The following is a 12,700-nucleotide window of genomic DNA, read 5'->3' as shown; positions in this document are numbered from 1 at the left end:
AGAAGAAAAGAAAGATCAAGAAAGAAAAAAAGAAGGGTTAGCAAAGAAAAAAACAGAGAAAACACCCCAAGTGATTTAATCATTAAGGAGTTGTTATACCTTTTTCAAGGGCCATTTTTCTTCTCAATTTAGTTACAATTTTTTTCAATCTAAATCGTTTCCTTCTACTCAATTCCTCATAAGTGGCTGTCTGTTGAATTTTCAAAACTGATTGCAAAAAAATTTTTGCATCAGGAAAAAATTCACTTATCTCTATTGTTTTGCCAAAAGTCGCGTCCAGGAAATCACTAACCTCATTTACAGTATACAATTGATCTTCACTAATTTGAGAAAGAATATCCGATGTCTCTGAAAACCTATCATCATCTTCCGTGTCATCTTGCTCCTCTGCATCAGTTAACTGGGACAAACAAATCTGTCCAGTATTTTGTGGGTCATTTTTGACAACCTTTGATAACTTAGAACGAAGACTCTCTTCGTCTTCGTTATCGCCATCATTACCATCTACACATGGATTTTCTCTCTTTTCAGCACGAACCAAACTACCAGTTGAATTTCTGTTTTGATTACTCCTCCCTTCACCTGCATTTTCATCTTTATTTTTTCCATCAACTGTTGTTTTATTTGGATCTTCACTGAACTCTACCATTTCACCAATCTGCACACTAGAAATGACTTCATTATCATTTACATTATTTTCTGGCTGCGTTTTGTTATGTGGACAAGCGATCTTTTTATGTCCAACGTCTCCGCATTCGAAACATTTCAAATTTCCGGTACTCGCGTAAATCATATACGATTTACCCTCATGTTTGATTCGGAAAGAAATATCAAGTGTTTGTTGATCAAGAAACATAAACACCTGACGCCGAAACGACAGCACATGTTTCAATGCTTCATTCCTACACCTCAACGGAATCATTTTCACTTCACTGGCCATTTTTCCAAACCTCAACAATTCTTTTTCAATGTCACTATTCAATATAAAGGGGGGCACATTAGAAATCGTAACTCTAACAGATTGCGATACAAGCGGTGACACAACAGTAAACGCTCCATTTACCCAAACGCCAGATTCAATTAGATTACTCACCAAGTTTTCATCTTTAAGGAAAATCACCACTGCTTTGTTCATCCTTGACGCTGAAATTATATTCCCGTATCCAATTTGTTCACCCACAGCGACAAGCACGTCTTCTACATTTGAATCCGCGTCGGGTACACACCTGACTCCATGGCGAAGCGAGACCGAGGCTACACCCCCACTCGGGTGAGCCTCCATCTCAGGCCTCCGCCACGAAGTCAAAAAACTTTCGAAAACCGAAGCGTAATAGTACTCGAATGCAAGTAAATCAAATTATACACAAAACAAAAGAAAACATAAAGGAAAAATAGATAAATAAAAACAAAATAAATAAAGTAACTAGAAAAATAGAAGAAAAAAACCCAAGTCGCTCTTCTCACCCGTTTGTCGCTCCCATAACCCAAACCCCCAGCATGGAGAGAGAGAGAGAGAGAGAGAGAGAGAGAGAGAGAGAGAGAGAGATAGATAGAGAGAGAGAGAGAGAGAGAGGGAGAGCGAAAGTAAGGTTAGGTTGTTATAGGGTAATTGCTAGTTTGTTCTGGGTGGTTTAACCTACATATTATAACCTCTATTCAGTATATCACTTGGGTTACTCCTTCTGTATAAGTCTGGGTTTCTTTTGTCTATTTTATCATCAGATCGAACACTGTCTCTGTCTGTCTGTCTCTCCAGCGGTATGAAGTGAAAGTAAACAGGATAGGAGAAGCGTGAGTGTGTGTGAGAGCTCCGCTGCGTCCCGTCTCATGGTTGATGATCTGTTATCAGCGGGCGAGTGTTTGTTCACACGAGTGTGACAACAATCACACTCCGCTTAAAAGCAGAGATTCACACAAAAGGTGCTGTACGGAAACTGGAAGCCAATTAAAATCAAACCCAATGACGCGCAGTGGGCAGTGAATGGTGGATCTGTGTGTGTCAGAGCCTTAATTGTGAAGATCAGGTTTTCATGCCACCCTGGTTTATAACTGGTGTTTGCATCAGGACCAAGAATCTGACTTATTTCCACAGTTCTTTCATGCTATCAAATAATGAGATGAAGAGGTGAGATGAAACCTCTTTAACAAGCTTCTTGTTCACAAAGTTTTCGAATCCAGTCTATTCTTATTCATGTTGGTGAATTGTAAAAATACAGACATATACAAACTTTTATTTACAGTATATGGTGACCACTATGAGATAAGGTGGTGATTTATTAGTATTTTTATAATTTTTTTGGTTCTCTCACTTAGATTCAGGGAATATCAGACATACTTGTGGAATCCATCAAATGTCCTAAGACTTTCTATCAAAATTTTGCTGTCTCTGCCAGGAGTCTCACAGCTCTTCCATCGTGACAGTCGTCCAGAGCAAATCCACACCGAAATACTTCAGTGGCCACACAATCCAGGTTTTACTGTCCCAAAGATAAACCCATGGGGTTGAGCTGAAGACAAGCTCAGCTTTACTCCATCAGCCGGGACTAAAGACTCTGATCTGGAAAGATTTAGGGCAGAGAAATGATCTCTGATCCTGTTGTATATGTTCTGCCACTCGATCCAGAAATATGAGAAAAGACTGTAGGACGAATTCACTAAACTAGTAAACTGTTGTGCGCTATTGGATTTCCACACAAACACCTACATCTTATCCACTAAATTATTCGCAATCCATTTGAACCACATTCAATTTACCTTAGGTATGGAATGTGACTTATTCACATAAATGAATGTTACTTGCCTGGTGCAAATGCTATCATTTATAAATCAATTATTTTAAAACCCATATCGATCTACCACTAATCTGAACATTGTGTGATGTCAATATTTAGGGGTGTAAATAAATGCATGTTATCAAGGATTCCATTTGAATATTTTTTGCCTCACAAAAATCTTTTTTATTGTCAAACAGTTTAAGGAATAGTAATGGTTTTACTTTCCTTCTTTTTTTTTTTTTTTTTGTAATGCAAAATGATAATTTTAGCAGAATGTCTCTTTTTCATACACTGAAGGTGAATGGTGACCCGGGACTGACATGATTTTAAAATTCCGCCATAAAAGTACTCTATACGACTTGCGCTATATTGCAAGTCTTTGCAAGCCATACGGTAGCTTTGTGTGAGAAGTCCTTTTTGACCAATGATCTTCTTTGACACAGCTTTCATATCTCATTTGAGAGCTCATATCTCAAGGTTTGATGTCAACGATGACAAATGTCACTGATTATTATGTCTCGTCACTTGTTGTGAAACACCAATTATTATTTTTGTTTGTATCTCTTGCAGCAATGATTTCTCAGTTAATTTTTGCTCAGTTTTTTTTTTTTTTTTGTATTAACAATTTGTATTATCAATTTGTATCAATTTGTATCAATAAATTATCAATTTATTTCATCTCTGAGTTTAATCAGCATTAATTGTCATATAACCTTGTAGTTCTTATTTGACTGAATGTCTCTTCTCACTTTTTGCAGCATTCAGTCGTGCTCCGGTGCCCATGGCAGTTGTTCGGCGGGAGTTGTCTTGTGAAAGTTACCCAATCGAGCTGCGCTGTCCCGGCACAGACGTCATCATGATTGAGAGTGCAAATTATGGTCGAACTGATGACAAAATCTGCGATGCTGACCCTGCGCAGATGGAGAACACCCGCTGTTATTTGCCTGATGCGTACAAGATCATGAGCCAGAGGTGAGACACACAAACACACTTAGGCCAGAATCATGCATTATATATTACAGATCAGAAGTTTATAATAATTAAGATGTTTTAATGGTTTTGAAAGAAGTGTCTTAAGCTCACAAAGGATTTGTGGAAACCACAATACATTACATTATAAATGTGTTTACTGTCACTTTTGATCAGTTGAATGTGTCTTTGCTGAATATAGTTTTTATTGATTTATATTATATATATATCTTACCCCAAACGTGTAAATTGTAGTGTAACACAGTTTCCACAAAAACATTAAGCAGCAAGAAACATTGGCAATAATGAGAAATGTTTATTGAGCAGCAAATCATCATATTATAATGATTTTTGAAGGATCATGTGACACTGAAGACTGGAGTAATGATGCTGAGAATTCAGCTTTCAAATTACATTTTACAGTATATTCACATATAAAGCAGTTCCTTTAAATTGTAATAATATTTCACAATATTACTGAATTTACTGTATTTTTTTATCAAATAAACTGCTGTTGAACATTTTTTTTTTTTACTGTATTTTTGATCAAATAAATGCAGCCTTTGTGAGCATAAGAAACTTCTTTCAAAAACATAAAAAAAGTCTTGAATTTTTCCAAACCTTTGACATGTAGTGTACACGTACACAAACACAGCTATGATGAGTTTTTGCAATGTAGAGTTTTAAAAGTATAGGTTGTGCTGAATTTTAGTTGTGTGTTGTGTAGGTTTTTGCCTTAAAGGAGCTGTATGTAAGAAATGTATTTCAATTAATCATAAAATGGCCCTGATATGTCACTAGACATTAAGAAATCATGTTCATTTCAAATACTTATATCACTGACAACAGTAGTCCGGCCAGGATATTGTCATTTAAAAGTGATAGTTGCAGCCCTCAACTGATGTTGATGTTGTCATCTTGTGTTTTGGCCTGATGCTCCACCCTCCACCTATCTACCAATCACGAAGTCAGTAGTGTTTCGGCATCCGGGTTGCCAGCTCTGCTCTAGTTACCACAGCTGCAGCTACAAACGTGTCAGCCTACGTTCCTGCTGGATTCTGCAGCATATCTGGCAACCTCGAGTCAGGGGGGAGGGGGAGGGGATACACCGCTCTACAGTCATTTGAAAGTGATTGCAGTACCAGTTTTGGCCACAATCTTACATACAGAGTTCCTTTAAGTTATGAATTGTCCACTGTAGTGTTGTCACGGTACCAAAATTTCAGTATTCGGTACCAATACCAGTGAAAATCCACGGTTCTCGGTACCAATTTCGGTACCAAAGCTTAATTTAGATTAAATTTACATAATTATATTAAAGTGTATATCACAGTTACAAAGATGGAAACTAGTATTAAAAACACTTTACAATAAGATTCCATTTGTTAGATAACATTAGATAAAATTACCTAACAATAAACAATAGTTATATACTGTCGCAATTATTCTCCTTTAGGGGTTAATTTAAAAATACATTTTTAAAATCAAAAGTTAACATTATTTCTGTTAACATTATTTAATGCACAATGAATGAAGTGAACAAACATGACCAATCAAGTGTTTGTATTAAATAACATTCGCAAACATTAATTCATGTTGTAAAAATATATTGTTCACTCAATGTGTTATGTTAGATAACGCATTAAGTGATGTTAATGAATGGTATCTTATTGTAGCGTTACCAAACTATACAGGAGATAAAACGTGTTTTATTTGACTTGACTGTACTTTTATTTAATCCAAAACTGCATTCATATTTAATTTTAAAAGGGCTTTTTAAACCTGCTAGGAGTTATCCAGCCAAGAATAAGACTAGAACTGCTTTTCTGACGGACTGATATTAATGACGGCTTTTTATTTCTCATCTCCATAAATATATCTATATAGTTCCTCTCCTCTATATATAAATAGGCTATATATAGTAGTAAAGCTAATGCAAGGGCTAGAAATCAATTAATTATTTGCTAATACTTCCTCGTCATCATGGAGAGCGCAGTTCGCACCGCTTTCTCCTTTCCACAAGCGCTTGTTCTCCCGTGGCGTCTGTTGTTGCTATGCATCCATGAACATAGGCGCGCATGGAAAAACGAGCGCGCTGCTTCTATTATGAGCGCGCTTGCCGCGCGCCATTTGAAATAACGTATCTGCACGCGCAAAAACATCAGCACCACATCAGCAGCACCGCCGGTCGCCATGTCTCAGCGCTTTTATGAAGAGGACGCAACTGCACGCGCTTCGGGCATGCATGCGCATCAAGTACCGGGTTTGAGAAAACCTAGTACCGTGACGTTTAAAAAAAAATTTGTACCGACTTGGTACCGAAGTACCGGGTCTTTTGACAACACTAGTCCACTGACACATTTTGCAAATGTGTGAAATTGGGGTTGCGGAGTTGAAACCACTTTTGTACTTCTGTATATTGTGTCAAATCTTTTGGGCCTAGTGTGTGTGCATTAAGGCTCTTTTATTTCTGTGTGCTAGTTGTTTAGTTTCTTACCCAGTAATGTCTCATGGTACAATTAGAACAGGGAACATCCCCTTGGAGCAATCTGGGTTTAAGCGCTCCACTCAAGAACGCAGTGATGTTGGTAATTAGATATCGGATACCTTAGAAATCCTCAGGTCCATGATCAAGCCTTCAGGGGTTTGAACCTGAAACCTTTGGATTAGCTTCTGCTGCACCACTGTGTGTGTGATACACTGATGCAGATTTGGCTTATTAAATCCTGCTGTGTTGCTCTCTCTTTTTCCCGGTCTTCCCTATCATTTCTCTCAACATTTCACGCGGCTTGACGCTCATCACACCTCGGCAGAGTGGAAGAGTCAGACAGACCGGGATCAGAGCATGGTGTGTCTGTAATTGTTCCTCTGTGTATCCTCAGTTCTGTTGCTGAAATAAATTAAAGCAGCTGCTCAGCAACACAGCAAGATAACAAACAGTAACTGTGTCCATCTAGTGCAGAACAATGGTATTCTTCTCCACACCGAACCTCTAACCTCGCGCACATAATCATGTTAAGTGTGGGGAATTTGAATAGAGAATTTTTAAGTAGAGGGTCAGAGTTACAATGGATGTTGTACAGAGTTTGATTAAGGTGTCGTAGAATTTTAGTAAAGTCGTAAAGATTTAATAGAGTTACGTAGAGATTTAGTAGATGGTGTCATGTACAGTTTTAGTATAGTATGTGTTGCAGTGTGTGACTTAGAATTTTTGTAGAATATGTTGTAGAATTTCACTAGAATGTGGCAAGCAGAGTTTCATTAGGGTGACATATAGAGTTTCAGTATAATGTGTTATGTAAGGTTTTAGAGAATGTGTGTTGTAGAATTTTAGAGTAGTTTCATTCAAACAGTATCAGTGGAATGAGTTTTAGAGTATATTGTAGATTTTCATGTATGTAGAGTTTCAGTGGAAAGTATCACAGTTTTAGTGGAATGTATCACTGTGTTTTTAAATAGAGTTTTAGCAGAATGTGTTATGTAGAGTTTTAGAGTATGTTGTAAAATTTCAGTATAGTGTTACGTAGAGTTTCAGCGGAATGTGTCACATAGCGTTTCATTAGAATTCCACATAGAATTTCAATAGGATGTCATGTATTTACATAGAATGTCACTGAGTTTCAGCAGAATATCACAGAGTTTCAGCAAAATGTGTCACGTAGAGTAGAATGTCACATAGTTTCAGTAGAGTGTGTCATGTAGAGTTTCAGCAGAATGTGTTGTCCTGTCACACCACATTAAAGAGCGTGAAAAGGACATTAATTGTTTGATAAAAATTGTTTTTTTCATATCAGAAGTACCAAAGCACAAAGCTTGTTGCGATTATTGGATGGTATGTTACAAATAACGTTTAGTGAAGTTTCGTTCACGCATCAGCAGGTGAAAAAACCCTAAAAAGATCAGTCTTGGATCTAGAATCAATATAGGTTCATCAAAATGAAGATCAATTAATATTGAGGAATCAATATTGTGAATTGCTAGTGATCCCTCTCCCTAGTGAACAGTGGTATGTATATTGAGTTGGTGTTAGGGATTGTTTTGAGGAATCCTGTAGCGTGAGCTGTTCTTCTGCGTCTTCCAGCCTCATTAACATGCAAAGAGATGAGAGGAGGTAAAGCTCACCTCAAGAGAGGAAACAAACTCAAACCCTTGGATCCCACTTACCCAGTAAGCCTATTAGAGAGAGAGAGAGAGAGATAACAAAATAATAATACCCTAAAAATTAAGATGGTGTAATCAGTAAGCAGTGAAAAATCAAAAACAGCACAGAAAATATTCAAGGGGCCAATTACAAAGAATGGACAGTGGCCTTTATTTGCACATGCTTTATTTGCGCATGATTAGGTATCTGATTCTACTATATGCAGATCAGGCAATGACACAAATGTTCCCGGAAAATCTGGGCTGAGTTTGAATGGCAAAATCTCTTTTAAATAAGGTGCATTTTACTGTTTGCTTACTGTGCTCAGTAATAGTGGGATTTGAATGGCCAAACAATTAGAAACAAGTATTATCATAAAATAAACAATGCATTTTATTGATTTCTATAATTTCTATCCACAATACAAAAATTTGTCATATATTTGATTGTTTTCTATATTTTCTGTTATTGCTTTCACAATTTTAAATGTTGTCATGCAGGTATAATGAATATAATTGAATAAAATTGAGTTTAATGGAATAGAATTGAACTGATTTTAACTGTTGGAAAATGTTTCTCAGACTAGACATACTCATATGGCAGTCAGTTCTGGTATCCTCTATTGTGCTGCTTTTGTCTTTCTGTTTGTCTGGTTATTGTCAAGAGCTTAAGATCAGATTTTCCGGAGTTTACGTAACAAACCGCATTGTGAGGGCAGCGTTATCCAACTGAATTATTATTTTTTTAAATAGCAAATAAGATTTGCTTTTGCCCACATCTGTGTCATATTATCATTGCTTGTGGACTGAATTTTCCCTTTGTCTGTCGTTGTGTACTATGTGACTGGCAGAGGTCCTTGGGTTCTGAACGCACAAGGTTCTTGCACGAGTAACCTGATAGCTCAATTCGGAAGCGCTACTCTTCGTTGTGTGGAATTTTGCCCTCGTGGGAATAGATCTGCTTTTCCGGCCCGCAAGCCACCTGTCTGCTCGCTGGTGCAGCTTCAGTCATCTCACACAGACATGCACACACAGCTACTATCCAGAGGCAACAGCCATTTAAAGCAAACTCATTGTTTCTATTATGTTTATATATATATACAGTACCAGTCAAAAGTTTGGAAACATTACTATTTTTAATGTTTTTGAAAGAAGTCTCTTATGCTCATCAAGCCTGCAGTTAAAAAAAAAAACAAAAAAAAACAAAAACAGTAATATTATGAAATATTATTACGATGTAAAATAATGGTTCTCTTTTTTAACATATTTTAAAATGTAATTTATTTTTGTAATGCAAAGCTGAATTTTCATCAGCAAGTACTCCAGTCTTTGGTGTCTTATGATCCAGTAGTCAGTAGAATGATTTCTGAAGGATCATAAGACACCAAAGACTGGAGTACTTGCTGATGAAAATTCAGCTTTGCATCACAAAAATAAATTACATTTTAAAGTATATTAAAAAAGAGAACCATTATTTTAAATTGTAATAATATTTCATAATATTACTGTTTTTTTTTTGTTGTTTTTTAACTGCAGGCTTGATGAGCATAAGAGACTTCTTTCAAAAACATTAAAAATAGTAATGTTTCCAAACTTTTGACTGGTACTGTATATATATATATATATATATACACTCACCTAAAGGATTATTAGGAACACCTGTTCAATTTCTCATTAATGCAATTATCTAATCAACCAATCACATGGCAGTTGCTTCAATGCATTTAGGGGTGTGGTCCTTGTCAAGACAATCTCCTGAACTCCAAACTGAATGTCAGAATGGGAAAGAAAGGTGATTTAAGCAATTTTGAGTGTGGCATGGTTGTTGGTGCCAGACGGGCCGGTCTGAGTATTTCACAATCTGCTCAGTTACTGGGATTTTCACGCACAACCATTTCTAGGGTTTACAAAGAATGGTGTGAAAAGGGAAAAACATCCAATATGCGGCAGTCCTGTGGGCGAAAATGCCTTGTTGATGCTAGAGGTCAGAGGAGAATGGGCCGACTGATTCAAGCTGATAGAAGAGCAACTTTGACTGAAATAACCACTCGTTACAACCGAGGTATGCAGCAAAGCATTTGTGAAGCCACAACACACACAACCTTGAGGCGGATGGGCTACAACAGCAGAAGACCCCACCGGGTACCACTCATCTCCACTACAAATAGGAAAAAGAGGCTACAATTTGCACAAGCTCACCAAAATTGGACAGTTGAAGACTGGAAAAATGTTGCCTGGTCTGATGAGTCTCGATTTCTGTTGAGACATTCAGATGGTAGAGTCAGAATTTGGCGTAAACAGAATGAGAACATGGATCCATCCACCACTGTGCAGGCTGGTGGTGGTGGTGTAATGGTGTGGGGGATGTTTTCTTGGCACACTTTAGGCCCCTTAGTGCCATTTGGGCATCGTTTAAATGCCACGGCCTACCTGAGCATTGTTTCTGACCATGTCCATCCCTTTATGACCACCATGTACCCATCCTCTGATGGCTACTTCCAGCAGGATAATGCACCATGTCACAAAGCTCGAATCATTTCAAATTGGTTTCTTGAACATGACAATGAGTTCACTGTACTTAAATGGCCCCCACAGTCACCAGATCTCAACCCAATAGTGCATTTTTGGGATGTGGTGGAACGGGAGCTTCGTGCCCTGGATGTGCATCCCACAAATCTCCATCAACTGCAAGATGCTATCCTATCAATATGGGCCAACATTTCTAAAGAATGCTTTTAGCACCTTGTTGAATCAATGCCACGTAGAATTAAGGCAGTTCTGAAGGCGAAAGGGGGTCAAACACAGTATTAGTATGGTGTTCCTAATAATCCTTTAGGTGAGTGTATATACATTTAGTCATGTGTTTGATATTGTAACGGTCACCAGCTGGAGTGCCACCAGAGGGCACTCCACATCAGACTGTTGTCATTCCCTCACAAACTACATCTCCCATAACTCACTGCCCGGACTCTTCATCCATTATCACATTCACCTTTGTCTCATTATCTTGTTTAGCTCATCCATATGAGCCTGGTTCTCTCATTCATTATCTGCAAAGTCTTGTTTAGTGTTACACTGCAATTCCGAGCATTCTCCTTGGTTTCATGTCTCTTGGTTTTGGATTTCTTGCCTGTTCTGTGGATTACTCTTTTGCCTGTGTTCCCTGCCTTGTTGTGTTTGTTTGAATGGACTGCCTGCCTGTGTTTGACCCAAGCGGCAACATTCTAATCTGAAAAATGAAGCCTACCCGGAAGTGCGAAAAACTGCAATACATCGAAAATAAGCTAGAGGGAGGTCCCAAAAGGGAGCAAATGTCCAAAGACCCCATGTTAAAATGTCCGTTTTCACAGCATCCCATGGACTTTTATTGTATTTTTCGATAGGTTCCGAGTGTCTGACAACTGTGAGGGGGGTGAATTTTTTTCTAACTCGTTAGTTTAGATCGTATTTAGATATAAAATGTATGACAAATAAGGGCGTGGTTAACTTTGATTGACAGCTTGATTGACAGCTGATAACGAGCATAGGCTGCGCCAAGGAGAATGACAACATAAGAAGCGCCATTTTTTAACACAGTTGAAATATAATACTACTGTTTCTGTATCATGAAATGTAGTTTTAAGAGTTTTTCAGGTGATAATGTAGTTGTTTAAAGCTCAAATCTGTGGTTTATTTATAAAGATTTATGAAAATTTTATCCAGGTTGTGAGATCCCGCGATGACCGGGTGCTCGGCGTTCATGTACCCCGCCTGGAACAGCCTTTCCTCAGCTAGTCGTTCTGATGTTTGCCGCTGACTCTGGCGTCTCTGTAGTGGTTAAATATGAGATATAATTCGTCTTGTGTATATCTAACGGGTGATTTTTGGTCTCGTGAATCTATAATTTGTTCCCTGGCCAATCGTTTTGGCTGAGGGGAAGTTTCATAACTTTATAAGCTATTTAACTTTACCGTTGTATGGTTAGACTAGAGCGCTGACTTTGTATGTTTGACTGAATTGTTTGCTTTATTTGTATAGCTTCTTGTACCTTTTACTTGTACTTTTATAATGGCTAATATTGATAAAACTGAAATTTAACAAAAAGAGACTGGGTTGAGTTTTGTCATTTTACATTTTAATACAACGAAGATGATCTGTAATGTTGTTTACTGCAACATCTGTTGTTTAGTACAAATGCACATATTGCCTGGACCATATTAAAATGTTTAATATGTTTATATTATATTTAAAACGAAAAGAGGCAGGTTTGTGTTTTATATTTCGTTTTGTTATAAATAGGCAAACGTTATATGCAGTGAATATAATCAATACGCGTTGCCTGAACCACATTTGTGTGGCTATAATGTTTAAGATTTCTTTAAATGAAAACGAAAAGAGTTAGTATGGTGTTTTATAACATATTTCGTTGCCTAAAATATACAGAGATAACCGGAGTAGCAGAGCGAGCTGAGTGACGCGCGCTGCGTCCTTTACCCATATATGGATTGGCCAGAACGTGGGCGGGGTTAGGATTTCCCAAGATTTTCCAAGATGGCACCGCCCACACCCCCCATAAACGGCTTCAAAACCGTTCTTCAGAAAGTCTATAGGTGACGTCACAGACGCTTTGTCCATATTTTTTACAGTCTATGGTTTGACCTTGCCTATACTTTGGGTTACGTCTTTGGATTACCCTGTTCAATAAATACTGCATTTGGATCCTCAACCTTCTTGTCTCGGAGCAGTTTGTGACAGATATACTTTGAGTGATTTTTCACAGTTTAGAAGCTGTGTGTGTGTGTGTGCGCGCGTATATGTGTGTGTGTGTGCGTGTAGGG

General features: G+C 37.8%; 1 protein-coding gene across 13 annotated transcripts in view; it reads left to right on the top strand.

Moving 5' to 3' along the window:
* LOC311078545 (adhesion G protein-coupled receptor L3) overlaps nt 1–12,700 on the top strand; it is a 311,310-nt gene that overhangs the window by 119,150 nt on the left and 179,460 nt on the right. For all 13 annotated transcript variants that reach the window (XM_084107416.1, XM_084107415.1, XM_084107412.1 and 10 more), the window contains one exon: nt 3,533–3,746. In XM_084107416.1, the coding sequence (XP_083963542.1) occupies nt 3,533–3,746 (214 nt within the window). The remainder of the gene's footprint in view (nt 1–3,532; nt 3,747–12,700) is intronic.

This window comes from Abramis brama (assembly GCF_963993115.1).
Source record: "Abramis brama genome assembly, chromosome: 3".
Classification (NCBI taxonomy): Eukaryota; Metazoa; Chordata; class Actinopteri; order Cypriniformes; family Leuciscidae; genus Abramis; species Abramis brama.
Note: the sequence above shows the minus strand (reverse complement) of the source record. Positions and strands in the feature narration are given on the sequence as shown.